The 19,885-nt window shown below is 55.7% G+C and overlaps 2 protein-coding genes across 7 annotated transcripts in view; one reads left to right on the plus strand and one right to left on the minus strand.

Moving 5' to 3' along the window:
* CYTH3 (cytohesin 3) overlaps positions 1-15,892 on the plus strand; it is an 81,297-nt gene extending 65,405 nt beyond the window's left edge. For 3 of the 6 annotated variants that reach the window (XM_074345666.1, XM_074345667.1, XM_074345661.1), the window contains 9 exons: positions 1,087-1,205; positions 6,190-6,270; positions 7,223-7,335; positions 7,420-7,568; positions 7,757-7,868; positions 12,398-12,474; positions 12,554-12,625; positions 12,725-12,879; positions 13,003-15,892. In XM_074345666.1, coding sequence (XP_074201767.1) covers positions 1,087-1,205; positions 6,190-6,270; positions 7,223-7,335; positions 7,420-7,568; positions 7,757-7,868; positions 12,398-12,474; positions 12,554-12,625; positions 12,725-12,879; positions 13,003-13,075 — 951 coding nt within the window. In that variant the 3' untranslated portion in view covers positions 13,076-15,892. The remainder of the gene's footprint in view (positions 1-1,086; positions 1,206-6,189; positions 6,271-7,222; positions 7,336-7,419; positions 7,569-7,756; positions 7,869-12,397; positions 12,475-12,553; positions 12,626-12,724; positions 12,880-13,002) is intronic. The other 3 variants (XM_074345664.1, XM_074345665.1, XM_074345662.1) reach the window with 3 other exon arrangements.
* A 176-nt stretch (positions 15,893-16,068) lies between these two features.
* USP42 (ubiquitin specific peptidase 42) overlaps positions 16,069-19,885 on the minus strand; it is a 31,677-nt gene continuing 27,860 nt past the window's right edge. Inside the window, exons 17-18 of the mRNA XM_074345620.1 lie at positions 18,029-18,072; positions 16,069-17,097 (exon numbers count right to left, since the gene is read on the minus strand). Of these exons, the coding sequence (XP_074201721.1) occupies positions 18,065-18,072 (8 nt within the window). The 3' untranslated portion in view covers positions 16,069-17,097; positions 18,029-18,064. The remainder of the gene's footprint in view (positions 17,098-18,028; positions 18,073-19,885) is intronic.

A 19,885-nucleotide genomic window follows, 5' to 3' on the forward strand; every position in this document is an offset into this window, starting at 1 on the left:
TAAATAAGGCTGCCGTGGACATTCATGCATTTAAAAAGTCAGTAGACTCCAGATGGCTCTTGGGGTGTGAAGGCGCCCTGGTCTTGGACACTTAGAGTTTCAGCTGGAAGATCACCTATCTCTGCGTTTGTGGAACCAGCCTCTGGGCAAATGGATGGCGGGAGTCCCTGTTCCCTTACAAGCTCTGCCAATGTGTATTTTGGAAGCAGCTCGGAAGCTCTGTCAGAGGTAAATTTTTGCTATTATTAGGGCTTCCCATGAGACAGCTAGTTTGGGCCAGGCAGCCGTTCATGTAGAGACCGTCGGCCTCCTCTCTGAGGTCCCTCAAGTGGGCGTGATTTCGACTGCTTTGAACTCAGTGGCACAATGACCGGCTAACACGTGCAGCCACAGGTAACAGCGTGCCTGTAAAGACAGCTTCCACATCGGGCTGTCTGCTCACAGCAGAGGTGGCCCGGGGTGTCGAGTGGCTCCCAAGTGCCAGGACCGAGGTCCTGTGTTTTTCCCAGCCTTTCTCTTGTATGCCGGCTGCCAGAGCTCCTGCCATCACATCTGCATTCAGGGCAGGAAGGAGGAAAACTGTGCTGCTCACAGTCCCCTTTTGTCAGGAAACCAGCGTCTTTCCCGGGTCCTCCTACAGACTTTGTCTCTGTCTGTTTGACCACATGTGCTCACAAGGTCATTTCTAGTTGCAGGGGTGGCTGGGAAGGTGATTATTTAGTGAAAGATGGAAAGGGAAAAGGGAGCTTGGGACAGGTATTGGGTTGGCCAGCCACGTATGGCCAGTTCCTCTCAGATCCCTTCCCTGAGCTGGGGAAATTGGTATCACTGTTCCTTCTGCCTTTATAACCTCTAATGACGTTAGAACAGTTTGTTCAGTAACCTGTTTGTCTTTTAACCTGTTCATTTGCCAGGAGGTGCTTTTCTTTGATGGGTAAAGTGTGTTACAGTGGTGTGAGAATCCAATCGTGCTGTTATTTCTGCCGTGTCCAGACCAGTAAGACTGTGACACTAAACGTGTTTGTCTCTGAAATACGAGTCTGACGAGCCTCCTAACCAGTGCTTCCTCCTTCCGCTCATCCGCAGGGAATTCAGTTTCTGATAGAAAACGACCTGCTGCAGAGCTCCCCGGAGGACGTGGCCCAGTTCCTGTACAAAGGAGAAGGCCTGAATAAGACCGTGATCGGGGACTACCTCGGTGAGAGGTGAGCTGAGGCAAGCAAGCCACCCGCCCCCAGGCCCACCCCCCACACCAAGGGCTCTGCGGGCACAGGTGCTCCCCGGGACTGAGTGAGCCCAGGGCAGCCACGTACTCTCCTGCACCCTTGTGAGCAGACGGGGTGGGTATCCGGGTGGGGTCTGTACTCCTCTGGAATCCTCTACCCAGGGAACCATGACAGAACTCACAGTGCCACTGCCTCTGACGTTTGTCTCGAAAAGCAGGGTCCAGGTAGGTCATACGTGGATCTGCAGCTGAGTAGAGGGTCATGCCTCTAACCCCCACATTGTTCAAGGATCAACTATATTCATTAACACATGAATGCAAGGTTAGACTAACATGCAAAAATCAATTAAAAATAATAGAATAAAGAGCAAAACCCACATGACCATCCCAATAGACTGAAGGAGGAGCATTTGTCAAAATTCACTACTTCATGAGAAGAAAACTAGGAAAAGAAGGGAACTTCCTCAACATGATAGAGGGCGTCTGTGAAGCCCCCCCCCCCCGCCCCCGATTCCTGCTCTCTCCTTAAGACTAAGAACAAGATGAGGATGACTGTTCTCACGACTTCTGTTCAACATAGTATTGACACTTGTAGGCAAGGCAGTTTGGCAAGAAAATGAAATTAAAGGCATCCACTTTGGAAAAGAAGAAATAAAACTATCTGTTTGTAGGTGACAATATTGTATATAGAAAATCCTCAGGAATCACTGACAAACTATTAGAACTAGTAATTTCAGCAAGGTTGCAGGACACAAAATTAATATACAAATTCAGGCATTTGTCCACACAGTAGCAATGAGCAAGCCGAAAAGGATATTAAGAAAACAATTACAGTATCATTAAAAATAAAATACTTTGGGATAAATTTAAGAAAAGAAGTACAAAATTTTTACTCTGAAAACTGTAACATATCAAAAATTAAAATACCCAAATAAATAGGAAGACATCGCACGTTCATGGATCGGAAGACTTACTATTGCAAAGATGGCAGTAACCTCCACGTTGATAAACTTAATGTATTCCCCAGCAAAATCCGAGCTATCTTCTTTGTAGAAATTGACAAAGTACTCCTAAAATTCATTTAGAAATTCAGGGAACCCAGAGTAGCCACAACAATCCTGGAAAAGAAAGAGCAAAGTTGGAGAACTTGAACTTTCCAGTTACAAAATAGACTGAAGCTACACTAATCAAGACAGTGTGGCACTGACGTAAGAATATAGACTTACAGATCATAGATGAGAATTGAGAATCCAGAGATAAACCCTCACATTTACCATCAAACAATTTTTCACAATTCAGGGCAGGGAAAAGTATAGTCTTTTCAACAAATGGCGTGGGGAAGACCGGTTATCCACATGCAAAAGGATGGCACTGGACCACTCACCATTTACAAAAATGAAAGTGGATCAAAGACCTAAATATAGGCACTGAAACTATAAAACACTCAGAAGAAAACATAGAGGTGAATGTGATGTTGAATGAGACAGGGGTTTCTTGGCTGTGACACCAAAAGCACAAAGAGCAAAAGAGAAAAATAAACGGGGCAGCATCGAAATTCAAAGCATCTGTGCTTCGCAGGACGTCGTCAAGCAGGTGCAGACAGCCTGCAGGGCAGGAGGAAGTATTTCCAAGTCACATATGTATCTGATAAAGTTTTGTATCTGAAATATAAAAAGAATTCTTACAACTCAATAATAAAAAGAGAAAGAATTATAAATGGGCAAAGGAGCTGAGGAGACATTCCTCCGAAGAGGATACATACATAAGCACATGATGAGGCCGCAAGCCCAGTGGCCAGTAAGCACATGATAGGGTGCTAAACATCATTAGTCATCAGGGAAACGCAACTCCGAACCACAGTGATAACACCACTTCACCACTAGGATGGCTGTAATTAAAGAAGGCGATGGAGGAGGGTATAGCTTAGTGGTAGAGCGTGTGCTTAGCATACCTGAGGTCCTGGGTTCAATCCCCAGCACCTCCATTAAAAATGAATGAAAATCTAATTACCTCCCACCCCACCAAAAAAAAAAAAAGAAGGCGATAAATGTTGGTGAGGAGCTGGAGAAATTGGAAGCCTCATACACTGCTATATAAAAAATGGTGCAGCCACTTTGGAAAGTAGCTGGTAGCCCTTCAAAACAGTAAACTTACCATGTGAGCCAGGTATTCGACTCATACCCAAGAAAAGTGAAACCATGTCTGCACAAAAACTCGTGTACCCAGGTTCACAGCCACATTACAGCCCGGCCGTGGGAACAACTCAGTGGCCAGCGACTGATGACTGGATGAACCAAATGTGGTCCATCCACACAGCGGAGTATTATTTGGCATGAAGAAGGAATTAAGTACTGATACGTGCTACAGTGTGGATGAAAACGTTTCAAACATTACAATAGTAAAGAAGCCAGTCACCAAAGACCACATATTGTATTTATTCTCTTTATATGAAGTGCTCAAAACAGGTGAAGGTATAGAGACAGAAAATAGAGCGGCTGCCTGGGGCTGGGGGAGCAGTGTTACGGGTGGGGGTTTTTTTTCGGCGTGATGAAGGTGATCTGAAATTGCTCGTGGTGGTGGTTGCCCAGGTCTGTGATTTACTCAGTGTGCTAAAACCTTTGACTGGATCCCTTGATGAAATGAGTGAATTGTATGGAGTCTCAACAAAGCTGTTTCTGTAAAAAATTGAAGGATCCCCTAGGAGTTCCTACACCCAGTCTAGCAGGATGTGCTACGAAGGCAGAGTCTGAGTGGTTCCCCGTCGTCTCCGGCGGGCGTGGGGCATGGGGTGTAAGTTACCATGCAGTCGGGCCGTCCACGCGGGCAGTGGATGCTGGAAACCTGCGGATGCCGCGTCCAAACCCCGTGGTCCGACTCCGCTGGGCACCGCAGAGGCACTTGGGTGGCGTTGGTGAGCAAAGCTGGGTTCTTCCGCTTGAGGGACTGTGTTCTGCTGCAGCAGTGCAGACAGTGCAAAAGCAAATTAAACCAGAAAACTGTGTCATGTGTTAGAAGGTGAGCAGGGCAAAGGGGCCGTGGCAGAGGAAGGGGAGTTGAGAGCAGTTGTGGAGGCTGGACAGCGCCCCATGGAGGCCGCGGCACTTGTGTGGGGACACCAGGGGAGGGGGGCGGGGTGTGCTTAGGCTGCCGGGCCTCTGGGCCCATCACGAGGAGGGAAGTGGGGGCATGGAGGGCTCCTGGCGGGAGGGCAGGGCCTGATTCCCTCGGAGTAGGCTGTCCCCAGGGCGGGATGCACAGGAGCAGCGGGGCCTGGTAACAGGAACCCGAGCGGGGAGTCCCGGGCCAGGCCGGCTTCCATGCAGGAGGTGAGAGGTGCTCGGACCCTGTGTCTGAGGTCCTGGGGAGCCGAGGGGAAGTCTTGGCAGGTTGGATTCAGGTGTGCGAGACTCCAGGCCCTGGGCCCAGCAGTCTGGAAGGCGGAGCTGCTGTCAGCAGAGACCAGGAGCAAGTCTGAGGGGTGGTTGGCCGGGACTGGCTGAGCTTGTGAGGCCAGTGGACGCCCCGGGGGAGAGCCCTGGAGAGAGGGCTGGCTGGAGGCAGCGTCCCCGGGGTGGGTGACTCAGAGGTGGAATTTAATCCAGAGATGAGTGTAGCTGGAGCCCTGGACACCGCCCTCCAGCAGGGACAGGCAGCCCAGGTCCTGAGGGAGAGGCGGCACCGCCCCTCGGATCACAGCCCACCTGGCCCCGACTCCACGCTGCCTTCCTTTCTGAGCTGCGGTGTGGGTAGCGGAGGTGCATCCGGGCTCTCAGTCTGGGCCGTCCGCTTGCTCAGCAGAGGCCAGCTCCACAGCAGACCCTGTAGTGATCATGCGCTGCCCTCGCCGCACGAATCTGTAACCCAGCTGGGCTGCCGCTGCTCTGGTGGCACTCAGCACACACGTACCTGCGTGACATGCACACCCCCACCCCACGTGTGCTTGATGTCACTTTGCCCTTTCAGCAGGACACCAGCTGACAGATGCAGTGTTGGGCAAACCGGACCCCATGCCCGTCTTTACAGTGGGCTGCGTGCTCACCACGTCCCAGGAGGGTCCTGTCAGCACCCCTGTGGGCGCAGGCAGGGCTGGGAGCCCCAGGGCTCTCAGAGACGGCAGCCCTACACCTGCCACCAGCTCACCCCAAGAGAAAGGAGGGGACGAAGTCACAGCACGCATTTTGTGCCCAGGCCTCTGCCTGCCTCCTGTTTCGTCCTTAGCCCTCCTGGGGGTGCAGGGGTGCTGAGCCGCGGCCGTTCCTTGCTGTCGACAGGTAGTGGGCCTGCACCTCTGAGGGTGAGTGCACCTGCCTCAGGTGAGGCCTGGTCTGTGCTCCCGGGAGGGCAAGTTACAGTGTCACCAGGGTCACTGCCCCGCACCTGTAAGCCCGGCCGTCTGCAGCTTGTGTTAGGTGCCACCCTGTGGGTGGGGCAGGCGGGACCCCAGGTTTTGCTGTCTGGGGTCTCCTTAACTCTCCCCCAGACCAGGGCCTGTGGGAGCGGCTGGGAGTTAAAATTCCAGTGGGTTGAGTTGTCACTGTTGTAATTTCTCTTTTGTTGTCATAAAACTTGACCGCTTTTACCATATGGTCACACTTAGTTTTAAAAAGCTAGTTATTAATTTCCCCTCCAGACGTTCCTCTTGGGGCTCAGTTCCGCGTGCTTTCTGGTTTCTGACCCTAAAGGAGTTGCCTCCCACCTCTGAGCATTTGCACCAGGCGCTGGGGCTAGGGTCTTATGGCTCAGCTCGGGGCTCGGAACCTTGGCGTTGGGCTCTGACTGGGGAATCTTACACTGACTCTTACCGGCTCCGGTCTCCTTTGGTCCTAAGGCCAAAAACAAACGCGCAGTGAAAATCGCTGAACTTTCGGTCATACTTTAACACCCACGGAAACTTGCTTTAGGACGTGTCTTAAAGTGACTGAAATAACAGGCAGTGAGGCTATAAAATACGTTTTCTCTCTTAGGGATGAATTTAATATTAAAGTTCTTCAAGCTTTTGTGGAACTCCACGAGTTTGCCGATCTCAACCTTGTACAGGCCTTACGGTGAGTGTCTGCACGAGCTGCTGAGCAGAGGGAGGGAGGGCAGGAGGGCCAGTGCTGCTCAGGCGGGCGGTGACCCCTGGGCGAGTCAGGGGAGCGGCAGGGGCCTCTGCAGGCACCGCAGTGCGAGATGGAGGTCGGGATGCGCCTGCCTCCTTGTGGCCACTGCTCCCCCTCCTGTTCACAGCTGTCTTGCTCTCGTTTCTCATGTTGTTTGGCAGTTGTGGGTGTGCTTCCTCCAGTTCTGCATGTGGTCTCAGTGCCACTGGGCACAAGCCCGCTTTCCGCCACATTTGGCCTTGAACACCACCACGCGGATGCCCAGTGTGTGCCGGGGAGGGTGTAGGTTTCCTGCCATCCGAGGCCACCCCTGGCCGGCCGTGTTGTCTGGTCCTGGTCTTGGCCCCTCTCCTCCATCCTCTGCCCCAGCGCCAGCCTCCCAGTCCTCATGGCTGTCCCCCGGCTGCAGGCTGAGGGGGTGGCAGTGTTGCCATCTGCCCCCAGCAGCCCTGTGCTCTGCCGCCAGCCTTGGCTGAGCAATTCACAGTTGGGGCCAAGTCCTGCCACCGTGGTTCAGAGCTTTTAGATTCAGTTTTTGGAAACTGTGTCGTGGAGTGGTGCAGGCCTACAGCCTGGGGTGCATCCATGGTGGTCAGGGCGGCTGGATTCCACTGCTTTGGCTGGCCAGTCTCTGGCCTAGAGCCCCGGGGGTCCCGACTTGCTGCCACAGGCGGATGGCTGCCGTGCTGATGCTCCAGTGGGTCCCGGGCTCCTCTGCCCACGTCATCCCTCTGCCAGGGATGAGCAGGAGGTGGCATTCAGCCCCCCGGGCACCACCCAGCCGTGGCCCCTAGACGCGGAGGCGCTGAGTGGACCCGCGTGGACATGCCCTGCACACCTGGTGTCCTTCCGGGGCTGCAGAGTCATGTCTTCCCTGGTTTCCGTTTCCCTGCAGGCAGTTTCTGTGGAGCTTCAGACTCCCGGGCGAGGCCCAGAAAATCGACCGCATGATGGAGGCGTTCGCATCTCGCTACTGCCTGTGCAACCCGGGCGTCTTCCAGTCCACAGGTCAGTGTGGGGCTGCGGCCGCCGGGCAGAGCCCCCCAACCACCGCGCCAAGCCTCCAGCGCTGACTCCTCTGCCTCCTTCCAGACACGTGCTACGTCCTGTCCTTTGCCATCATCATGCTCAACACCAGCCTCCACAACCACAACGTGCGCGACAAGCCCACGGCCGAGCGGTTCATCACCATGAACCGGGGCATCAATGAGGGCGGGGACCTCCCCGAGGAGCTGCTGCGGGTGAGCCCCTTTCCCCCCTGTCCACGCTCTCGGGCGTGAGATTCGCCCCCGGGCGGCAGCGCCAGTTGGTTGGTTTCTAAGCACCTGCAGAGGGTCCTGCTGGGGGTGCGCAGGGGACAGGCCCTCCCTTCTCTGTCCAATTCCGCCCCCCCACGACCCCCACCCCAACTGATGCTTTCCGCTCACAGAACTTGTACGAGAGCATCAAGAACGAGCCGTTCAAGATCCCGGAGGACGATGGCAACGACCTGACACACACGTTCTTCAACCCTGACCGGGAGGGCTGGCTCCTGAAGCTGGGTGAGCGGCGCCGATGGCCGGGACCGCGCCCGTGGCCCCTCCGCCCGCGGCAGCAGCCCCCCGCGGCACCTCCCCGACCTCAGGCAGAAATGCTAGACAGAGCGCCGCCGGCCAGAGTCCACTCCCGGGGGCCGTGCTTACCCATCTCGGCGGCTGCCGCCGTGGCCCGGCCCGGCCCGGCCCGAGAGAGGCCATCCCGCCAGTGTGTGCAGAGTACCGCCCGGTGCACGCAGTGCCCGTCCCAGAACGTGCCCCTTAGCGTCCAGACCAGCCCAAGGCCACTTCCTGTGCGAGCGGCAGGTGCCTGGACCTCCAGGGACCTGCGGCCTGTCTTGCTTTGGTGTGGCTGCTTCCTGATGAGTGGTTTACATGTGCCTTCTTGTTGTTTTCCTTCTGCCTGTGGCTCCCACCTTTCTGTTCTGTGACGGGCTGTCCCTGCTTGTTCTGCGCTAGGAGGTACGTACCCAGTGGCTTCCTGCCCCGTCCTGGCTGCTCCTTCCTCTCGGTTTCTCTCCCCTGTTGGTTTGTGTGAAGCTGTGACTTGGCTGCCATTCATCCGACCGCCCTGGCTTCAGTCGTGCTGGGTCACCTTATCCTCCAGGGAGGGCGAGGCGGCCGCAAGGCGCGCAGTGGAGGGACCAGAGGCGCCAGGGGCTGCGCGGGAGCAGCCTGCCCCTCGCATCCTGAGGGCCCGAGCGCGGGACAGCTGACAGCCAGGCCGTTGCTGCAGCACCCGCTACCCTCCTGCTAACCAGGCAGCACACATCTGCACTGCCCGCGGGGAGTCCAGAAACGTGCTCAGAGCTGCTTCACCAGTGACGGAGAAGTGGAGTAGGGCTTACGTTTTCTGGGCAGTTTTAGTAATTGGCAGGGTGTTTTGTTCTGTTTTTTTTTTTTAACACTGGTAGGGATTGGGATTCCAGCCTTCCCTGGATATTAGCGATCTGACGGCTGCCATGCAGGCCCTGTGCAGACAGACCATCACACATAGAGGGAATTCCAGTGACTGTCTTTAACTGAGCGAGGCTGAACACGAGCGTGGTGGCAGTGTGGCGGGCCTGGGGGGTGAGCTGCGGGTCAGCTTTTTCTGGTTTGGCGTCCTGTCCTGACCATACTCTGGCTGTGCCAAGGCTTGGGAGAGTTCTGGGTCTTTGTCTAAAACCCAGAACCATGGCCTTGGACTTGAGTGCCTGAGTAACCTTCCAGACACTCCAGACTTTGAGGTCCCGTCCAGCCTGTGGTCCTGGGGTGAGGGCATGGGGAACATGCTGCCGCTGCACTCGGGCCCTTCCCGAGGCTGAGTCACCAGCAAGTGCCCCCCTGGGGGGGGTGCTGCACCAGCCTGCCTGGGGGTCAGCATGGCCTCAGCGCCAGTGGGGGTGCGGCCGGCTCTAACGACCAATCAGAGTGCAGTGAAGGCACGGCAGGGCTTGTTTTCCAGCCTGTCTTCTGGGTGAACAGGTGTCGAGCCAGGACATCAGCGCGTAGCATGGTGGGAGCCAGGGCTGGTGGGCGCCGACTGGTGCCCGAGGGCCACGCATCTGGGAAGGGGTGTGGTGGCTCCAGTGTCTTGGGGAGGGCTGCAGAGGTAGTGGTGGCACCGCTCAGAGCGGAGCCTGGGCTCCCATGGCTACACTGCCCTCAGAGCCAGGACCGTCCCTAGCAGGTGTCCAGCGGGAGGAGGCTCTGCTCCTCGGGCTCCTGCCCACACTTCTGACATCAACCAGGCCACTGTAGAGGGTCACTGGGTATCAGTCCCCGAGGGGTCGAGGAGGCGACAGGTCATGGGAAGCCGATGCTGAGGGCACACTGTGTTGGCCCCGGTGCACGCGGTGAGGACACACAGCCCTGGGGCCCCACACAGGGCGCTTGGCCTGGACACACATGTGGAGGAGCCAGAATGATGGCCACACACGAGCTGGGGTCAGGACGGAGGTCACAGCGTGACCTCGTTTCTTTAATCTTAGAGCGGGGGGCACTTTCAGAAGAGCCTGGTGGTGCTGCTGCTGCTGGTCCTGTGCTTGCCGGGTGGTCCCTGGGTTGTGAGATGAGTCAGTTGTGTTGACAGTGATAGGAGTGGGTCAGAGCCGAGGTGTCATGGAGAAGGGAGGTGCACACGTGCGTGCCTGGGAGAGAAGGTGGAGTTCACACTCGTCCGGAGAGGCCAGGCTGCTTTCTGTGGGCGGTGGGGGGCGTGTGCATGTGTGTCTGTGTCCTCAAGCCCAGCTCCCACTGGGCCTCATGCTGAGAGCAGTGGGAGCCCTGGGGGCTTTGGGCAGTGAGAGACAGCATCAATTTTTTTTTCCAAAGAGGCCTCTGGCTGCTCACACGTGTGAGCAGAGCCTTTGGTGTCCTCGCTGCACAACCTGCTGGGGCTCAGAGACCCAGATGTGACCTGGGCGCCTGTGGGGCCTGCCCACTGAGCTGAAGGGTGCCTGGGTGGGGCTCAGGGGCCATCTCCGAACACACGGCCCCATCTTGACCCCGCAGCCCCCAGCCTGCCAGGTTCCCTGCGGACCGGGGGTTGGGCTTCTGCCAACGTGCTGCTGGACTTGGGGCAGCCGGGCAGGAGCCCAGGTGCGAAGCGCTGAGAGGCCTTCCTGGCAAACCTGTGTCTCATGGCAGCTGGTGAGACAGGCCCCAGGGCCCAGGGGTGAGCGGAACGCACATCAGGCCCCTCAGGACCCACAGGGGCAGATGGGCAGCACAGGAGCTCCCAGGAAGATTCTCTGAGAACCTGCTCGTGGGGCTTAGCGGTAGGAAGGGGCCAGGAGGAGGGGCCCGGGGGCCGAGGGAGTCCTCGGAGGCTGTTTGAGGGTCTGGGCCTCATGCTGAGAGCAGTGGGAGCCTTGGGGGCTTTGGACAGTGAGAGACAGCATCAATTTTTTTTCCAAAGAGGCCTCTGGCTGCGGCAGGGGTGGGGCGGGCACGGGGGCAGGCCCAGCACCAGCGCAGCTGGAGAGACGCCTGGTGCGGAGCTGGCTCCTCCCCAGTGCCTTGGGCCTTGGGGGAGGTACCGTACCCCTCACTGCAGGACTCAAGTCAGGGCACAGTTGCCCCGAGGGTCTCCTGGGCCCCTCCGGGTGCACATGGGCCTCCCCACAGGTGGGGTAGTGAAGCCCAGGTGAGACCAGGGCCGCTGTGTGCCCAGCCCGGTGCTGGGTCTCTGAGGCCCCGGCCAGCGGGGAGCGGATTCCAGGGGAACAGAGAGCCCTGATGAGCAAGAGCCCAGCCCAGGGCTCAGAGAGACGCAGGGGTGAGGTTGTGGCAGCTTGAGGGGAGTGGAGGCTGGAGGGGCTCAGGGTCTGAGGGGTGTGGGGTCGTGGGAGGTCGCAGCAGGGCCTTGAGGGGCGTGTGGACAGAGCTGCTGAAGGGAATGGGAAGTGGGGTGGGGAGCTGGCAGGTCTGGGGCGGGAGCCTCAGCTGGACCTTCCTTCATGGCGTGGCTGAGGCTGCTTCCCCGCGTGCCCCCCTGGGCCCTGGCCTGCCCGCGGCTGTCATGAGGACAGATGTCCCATCAGTGACGCAGGAGTGAGGGTCCCAGTCTGCAAGGGCGCCTCCAGTGGCACTGAATCTCAGTCGGGGCCCCCTCTTTGCAGCTGGGTGTCCTCCTGGTTGTCTCCTCCCCGGTCATGCCTCAGCCCTCAGGGACCTCCATGTTCCCCCATGTCCCTGTCCTGGATCGTCAAGCTCACGTCACAGCCTCTGTGCAGGGACGGGGTCTGTGGCCCTCGGCCTGGAGGGTCTTGCCCGCCTGCCTGTAACAGGAAGGTGGACATGCCGCCCGACAGTGTCACCTGGGAGCCGTCGGGCGAGGGGCTGGGCTTACCTCCTGCCCGAGGAGCACAGGCATCTGTCACCAGGTGCATGTTTCCTCTCTAAACCTCATGTGGGGAGCAAGGACTAAAAATTGAAGCCAGTTTGAGTCTGCCGAATATTTGAGGGTTGAAGAGATTTTCTTTTCTGTAGCAAGGAGGTAGGTGCAGATGAGCTGTGTGTACATGTATGTATGTATGTGTGTGTGTGTGTGTGTTTGTCTGTCTGTCTCTCCTAGATCTTGTTAAGAGATTGATTCCATCTAATAATTCCCTGAGCCAAGGAGTAATGGATTTTGATGGATCCCAGGGCCGCCCCAGTAATGCGATGACTGCCCTGACGTAACACGATTAAGGCCCGGACAGACTGGCTGAGGCGCTGGCTCCATCCTGCCATTTCCATGTGGGGAAATTAAGCCCATTCATCATGACTAACTTTTCCAGGAAGCAGATTTGGGAAGCGATTGAGCCATCTGGGTGCGGGGAGGGCACCGGCCAGCCAGGGTGGGGGTGCATGCGGGGCCCCAGCACCAGAGGCCCCCTTGTCTGGGCCGCCAGGCAGCTGGGCCAGGACGTGGCTGAGTGCTGGGTAGGGTGAGGAGGGAAGCTTAAAGCCCAGCTCGGCCCCTGTGGCACTTCTGAGAAGTGCAGTCACTTGTGTCGGGCTTGCCCGCCTGCGCACTGCGCTGACTCTCGGGGTCCCTCTGCTTTTAGGGGGGCGCGTGAAGACCTGGAAGCGGCGCTGGTTCATCCTCACCGACAACTGCCTCTACTACTTTGAATACACAACGGTGAGTGCCAGGCGGGGCAGCTGCCGGCCTTCCCCATGTGCGGGCGGGGTGAGGCCAGCTGAGCGCTTTTCTCCCGCAGGATAAGGAGCCCAGGGGCATCATCCCGCTGGAGAACCTGAGCATCCGGGAGGTGGAAGACCCGCGGAAACCCGTAAGCCGGCCTTCCCCCTCTGCTCCCCATTCCTCCCCTCCCTTCCCCCTCCCCTCCCCCGGTACCCCCCAGTGGCTGACGGTGCTCTGTCTCCACCAGAACTGTTTTGAGCTTTACAACCCGAGCCACAAAGGGCAGGTCATCAAAGCCTGTAAGACGGAGGCGGATGGCCGGGTGGTGGAGGGTAACCATGTGGTGTACCGCATCTCCGCGCCCAGCCCCGAGGAGAAGGAGGAGTGGATGAAGTCCATCAGGTGCGGGGGTGCTGCGGGGCACTTGGGAAGCAGGTTGGGGGAAGCGGGGTGGGGCACAGGGGCTGCATCCACAGCAGACGCACCACCTCCCACCCAACCCAGTTCCTCTTTCCTTTCCCCCAGAGCGAGTATCAGTCGGGACCCGTTCTATGACATGTTGGCTACCAGGAAAAGGAGGATTGCCAATAAGAAATAGCTTTCCTGGCCCAAACAGGTAAAAGTAAAAACCAAAACCCCACAGCAGAGAGTGACTGGGGGCCTCCCCATGACCCCCTGGACCCCCGACGGCCTTCCTGGGAGCCACGGCGTCCTCGCGTTTCATGTCCCTTCCCTGCAGCACCCGCCGGCCCGCGCTGGGGACAGCCGAGTGTCCTGCACGTTGGTCCAGCAGCCGGCGGGGGCTCGGCCGTGGAGAGCTGCGCAGCAGCGTGGGGCCCAGGGGTCCCTTCTCCGCGGTGTGCGCCGTCCTGGAAGCCGCTGGCTTACATCCTAACAAAGAAGGAAAAGCTACCACTTTTTTACTGAGTTTTCTCAGATACATAGGGTTATAGCTTTTATATGCCTTTTTATATTCTGAGATTATAATCAGAGATACTTTCTAACAGTAGCATTTTTAGAACGGCAGCTATAAATGTAACTCCTGGACACAAGCACACGCCACGCATGAGAACAAGGACGCGTCTGCGCGCACACAGCCCCCAGAGGGTGGCCTGGGGCCCTGTGCCCCCTCCCGGGTGCCAGGGGGCGACTGTGTCCTTGAGGACGAGCTCCAGGCGTCCAGTCAGCTGGGACTGTTCAACTCAGACTTTGTGGCCCCACAGATACTTTGTAACGAAGTAAATCATCATAAATCACGGCTTGGGGTGTTCACGATGTAACTGCCGAGTCCCAGCACAGGTAGTCTGCACGTTGAACCACGTGTCACTGCTCCTGTTTTAGTCTGTGGCCCCCGCAGACAGCAGTGCCCTGTGGTTCAACTGAACACGCGGCTCAGGCCAGCTTTGACCACTGTCTTCGCTATTTAAAACCCGTTGGCAGATGAATGCTTATAATGACCAGGTCTCTTAACGTAATGAATAGACACATAAGTAACTAGAGAAAACCTTAGTCCGTGTTTTCAGAGATGTAATCTCCTGTGATGAGGCGGCCCGAGCAGGCTTGGGGACGAGGGTGGGTAGCACTTAGGCTTTTCTGTGAATAGTTCAAAACCCCAAGTACACGCTGGTGGTGGGGCGGGTGCAGATCGACGCCCGGGAGGTTGTCAGGTTGCCGCTGACTGAACGGCAGGTGCCCCGTCGGTTTGCTGAGGGCAGGCTGGGTCTTGGTCCCAGCACATCTCAGAGCCAGCCAAGGGTGCTTGAGTGGCTGGGGGAGCCGCTGCGTGGTCTTCAGGAGGAGCCGGGGACAGATGGCTTTTTATCGGGAGCTTTGTAACCACATGTGAAGACCTCTTGTGGGTCCCTTCCCCGCAGGCCCCCGTCCCTGCCCCATCCGCGCAGGCACACCTGGTTTGCGTACTTCAGAGGCCATCGCCTCCCCTGTGCAAAATGAAAGTCCAAGAAGGAAACCCTCAGGCTGTACGCTCTTAGGAGGAGACCCCAGGAGCAGGAGTAACTGTTCCTGGGCGCTGCCTTGATGCTGCGACTGAATGGCTGTGGCCCTTGTCCCTGGTGCAGCTTTAAGTCATGCCAGACCACCGAGGGTCTGAGCCCAGGACTCCAACATGCATCAGACTGATTTGTTTTGGTTCATTCCCAAGCTTTTAGGCTTCGCTACTCTACTGATACCTCAAATTCAAAACTTTAGTTTTGAGAAAGGCAAGTCTGCATTCTTGAAATGCCTGACTGGTATATATGCAACTCCGGCCTCCAGTCTTCCACGAAAGGAGACGCTGCCTGGACCACGACCACACACTGCTGCCCCGACCCCTCGGGCTGGCTGCGCCCCCCAAGCACCTGCGGCGCCAGCTAGGCGAGTATCTCACACGGGAACCCTCTCTCCTTTGTCTGACCCAGGTAGGACCCTGGGGACACAGGGCGTTCTGCCTTCGGGGTTTGCCTCAGAGTGGGGTTGGGAGACAGGAGCATAAGGAAACACCTGTAAGAAGTGCGTTTCTCCGACCACCTGTGAAGGAGCTTCACCTGACGGCTGTTTCCCCAGGAACAATGCAGAAGGCCGTGGTGCTTAGAATCCATGTAACTTGCCATCCGAGTGTTACGAGAAACCATGGAATTGCAGGTTTCACTGTGACAGTATTAACCCGACAGGCCTGAGACGTCACCTCCACGACGTCCTGCAGCTGGCCGGGTCCAGAAAACCCATGGGGTCAGGGCTGTGCGGGCCTGGTGGTGTGAACCCCCACACAGTGGTGGTCAGCCTCCTCCCCACCCCGTCTGTGCTCAATGCTTCAGTTCCTAGTGCCGACTCTGGCCACAGGGGAGCATCACTCCAGAGACAAGGGCAGGAGGTGGGGGACGGGGGTCGCCGGGTGGGAGGCGGCAGCTTCCAGTCTTGCCAGCCACCGTCCCCACTTGAGGTTTAATTGGATGACCCTGGACAAGCAACAGCGTCTTCGTGATCACGGGACATTTTTGAGCAGTTGAATGTGGTACCAAACCAAGTCAAAATAGGAGCAATTTATAGATGAAGCAGCATTTAATGCTTCATATAAAGCAATGCATATTTTTCAAGTTAAAATGCGTATATCTACATAGATGTGCTTTGCCGAGAAGTTAGGTCTGTTGTAGACCAGAAACCACACATGGTGATTTCTTGTTTTCTTATTATTTTCTTAGAAAACATTTCTATTTACAGTAAATATAGTTAATATGTAAATAATGTACATATATATAGATTTCTGGAGTGTGTGTTACTCACTGTATATACTCCCACAGCTTGCATGAAGAAATATCCTGTATCGATATTTTGTTGTAAAGTGAATAGTTAGTAAAATTGGAGGGCTGTCAAATTGCAAATACTGTGTTCATTAAATAAAAACGCATTATTACAACAAGACTGCCTACAACTTGGTTCTTTAAAACTGGGAGACTGTCAGGCCCGGCAGCCTGCGCCCAACTCTGCCTCCCCATTTGGGTCTGGGGCTGAGAACCGGTGGCTAGAGCTCTCAACGAAGTGAACGCAAAGGAAGAAAGTCGTAAGAAGTGTCTGTAAGGAAATGGGGAAAACAGCAGTAAGAAGACACAAAAGGTTTAATTTGCTGCCATTTATATACTATATAAATTTTACATGCTGTCTATTTACAGTGGGGCAAGTGCTTTTTTAATCTTTAAAAAAACAAAGATCAAACTTTAGACATCTCTGAACAACACAAACTGTATAAACCATACAGATTATTCAGATACAAACTGTATTAAATACAGTTTTCCCCACTCCGTCTCCTGATGCAGGACCAGTGAATTATAAGTGTATCACAGTTTGATAGCATATCCATATTAAAAATAAAATCACAGTATGATTTTGTCTGTAACTAGAAACTTTAAGGGACCAAGCTGACAACTCAGACTCCAATATCATAGTCAAGACAAGAGACACTGTAGAAAAGTGTTATGTAATAAAAACATACTGTAGGCTTTACAAACAATGCTTGGATTATACATTCATAATGTAAATACTCATCATAACGGGTAAATTGATTGGAATAGTTTCACAAAGTTCAAAAACAGAACTTGTCTATAAAATACATCTTCAAATCTTGAATACAACTAAAATATGAAGCAAATTAGTTTCTAGTATCAGACATTACAGAAAACAGACTGCTCTCAAAAGTCTAGTTGAGAGCTTGTGATTCTTTAAATAAGTCTTTAAATTAAATATACACACTGTCAGTTTGTACTTTTAATAATTCCACGGGTTCCCGGCTGGTCTTGCACCGGGTTCTGACTTGGAGGAGCATTACATGGAATACGAGTGATCAACCTGAGTCTGTGATTAAGCAGCATTGGAGATGTTCTAGTCCAGGGCGTTACTTTCAATGTGACTTATATACACAGTATTTTACAATGGTCAGCAGTTGTAGAAAGTGTCCATCCGTTTGGAATAAGGGTAATTAAGAAAAGGTAAAAACTAAAAAAAAAAAGTCCTCCAGGTAAAATCTGTACAGTATTTACTAAAGAAGCACCACGCAGATTTGAACAAAGTTATTTTCTCTGTTTATAATTTAAGCTGGGTTGGGGATGGCTTCTGTTGAACACGTTGAATCTGAAAGACAAGAGGCAGCAGGCTTAGTGACTCCTCCGGAGGCAGAAGCTGGCACCCGGGCCGCTGGGTCCCAGGCGGGCTCCCCTTCAGCAGCTCCCCCAGGTCCCGGGAGGCAGAGGCGCCTCTGCCGTAACCGGTAAGTACCCCTTCCCGCAGGGCCGGAGAGAAGCCGGCAGTCCAGGCGCGGGTGGGAGGGCGCCACCTGCTGGGCGTGGGGCGCGCCTGCCTGGACTGCTGCTAATCCATTCAATCCTCAAGTTCCCTTAATCAGGTTTAGGTCGTACCCGAGAGAACACACTGATACAGCATGTTCATTAACCGCAAATTAATCTTCGGAGACAATTCATTTACGCCCCCCTCACTAACTAGAAGTTACACGTTTGGACTCAACTCCCTTCCAAGAGCGAAGGGGCCCCCTCCCCTCTCCCTCAGCCAGTGCAGGGCCCAGAACACGATGACCATCTCCCAGGGCCACCAGATAAAATTCCAGGAGTAAGTTACTTCACACTCAAGGTTCTGATTTGATATAAAAAGCACCTAACTTCATTCAGTAAAGCAAAGTCCTTTCCGTCTGAACGGGGGAGCTGCACCCTCAGAGGCTAGGGCTCCGGGCTGGGCTATGCCCACAGCTCCAGGCCGGGGAGGGGGGCGTGTGGAGGGGTCGCCTCTCCCAGGCCAGTCAGGTAGGTCTGGGTGGAGGAAGCGGCTTCTCAGTCTTTGAAATGTTTCTCAAATGACTGTAGATTCTGAAGCTTTCAACCTTCCCTCATTTTCTTACAAGGTGGGGCAGGGCAGGGCGGGACAGAGGGACTCTGAGTTGAGGGACCTGGATCTCCGCCCACCCCCACCCACCCCACAACACCTACCGGGGGGCCCAACCCTCCTGCCTCCACAAACAGAAAAACGTAATAGAGACATGTAAACAGCTTACCATAACTAGTGAATTTTTTGTTTTGAGGCCAAGTTTTCAATCACCTAGAAAGCAAAGGTTAGGAAACATTAATGATGGCTTTGCAAAATTTCTGGTGCCTCTGCTGTGTGTGTACATGAAGTGACTGCACTTAGAACCAGTTCTCAGCAGTTTACTGTTTGTTGCCTGAAATCAGTCCTACACGAGGATGCGCACGTACGAGCTGTCACAGAGCCATTTCTCCAAGTGCTTCACTGAACACAGGCTTTACTGAAAACTGAGGGCCACTGGTCCCAGTGGGAATAGTCCACTCTCCCCACAGCAAACTAGTCATGAGGCGAGAAAAGAGCTCAGGCCAAAGAAACCAAGAGTGTAAGGGGCCAGAGGACCAGAGTCTGGAAGAGGTAAGTGGTCAAGGTACCAGGACAGAGGACACACGTGGGTGTCAACAGTGATGCTTGGCCCTTCCCGGGGAGGTCAGGATGGGAAGGCACAGGCCCCTCGGTCTGCTGACCTCAGACCCGTCATCAGGCACCATCGGATCAGCACAGCCTGACAGCAGCCCTCAAGACTCACGACTGGGATGCAGAACTGCCTCCTTTCCCCCGGAGCCAGCTCTGGGGTGAGCTGCCGCCCACAAAGCACTGGCGGCTGGAGGCCGAGGTCCTCACCAGAGACCCGGAAGGGGAAGGTGCTGGCAACAACAGAGACTCCTCAGGGGCCCGCCCAGCAGCACAGGAACAGCCCCCCTCCCTCCAAGCACCAAGCCGAAGTCAGAAGGGACCTTCACCAAGCCCCTTCCCCAAATCGTGACAAGTTCATGGGAAACCAATGTGAAAATGCAAATCATCCACTTCCTAAAAGACACGGAGCAAACACCATTTCAGGCGCCCTTTCACGCTGGCCACACACGATTCATCTCACCCAATCCGAGCGCCCCCAGGGCTCCTCCTGATGGGATATCACCCCCACCCCGCCACCCCGTGTTGTCAGAGTCTCTCTGAGCCAGTGTGCTAACTCTGGGCCCCCGGAGGGGAGGGGCCTGCTCTCTTGACACACAACGCCTCACCCTAGTGCAGGTTATGTGCCTCTGGGCACCCAGGAGGGTGGGCAGGGCTGCAAGGGGGCACCTCTGGGGTAGGGCGGGGTCGGCAAACTTGTCCACAAAAGGCCGTGCGACACGCTTCCGGCTCCTCGGCCTCGGGTCTCCTCTGGCCACTCAGCCGGCTGCGTGGCCCCTACGCCAGTGCCCCGGGAACCTGCAGGCCGGACCCAGCGCAGCTCCAGATGCTGCATTGCCATTTCACGTCATTTTCACACAAAATGAAATAGTTCTCTTTGGACTTTTCCCACTGTTTAAAAATGTTCAGTCCTCCCTTCTGGGCGGACCACACGGAGGTGGTGGTGGCCCGGAGGGACTGCAGTTTGCCGACTAGGCCCGGAGCACCCCCCCCGCCCCCCATAACACGTCCACACTCCTTTGGGTCACAGGTCATCGGAGCAAATAAGAAGGGAGGGGACGGCTGTGACCACCAGGGAGGAGACAGGCGGGGAAGCTGGGAGACTGATGAGTACAGCAGGCAAGAACCCCCGCCTGAGGCGCGCTGACCGGACCCCACCCATGAGCGCCGGGTCCTCCGCAGACGCTGACCCTGGAGAGGCCATAGGACGGAGACATCCCTGCCAGAAATGGCCCAGACACCAGGGTTCTGGCCCACCAGACACCCCAGTCCCCAGAGCCAAAAATCCCAGGGGTTTCCTCACACAGGGTCCTGGGTGGGAGGAGCTGGCGCCCATCAGGCCCATGGTGGCCCCGTCCTGGCACCAACCACCTTCTCCAAGGACACGCGCGCCTGTATTCTGAACTCCGAGTGTTTC

Source organism: Camelus bactrianus, chromosome 18 (assembly GCF_048773025.1).
Source record: "Camelus bactrianus isolate YW-2024 breed Bactrian camel chromosome 18, ASM4877302v1, whole genome shotgun sequence".
NCBI lineage: Eukaryota > Metazoa > Chordata > Mammalia > Artiodactyla > Camelidae > Camelus > Camelus bactrianus.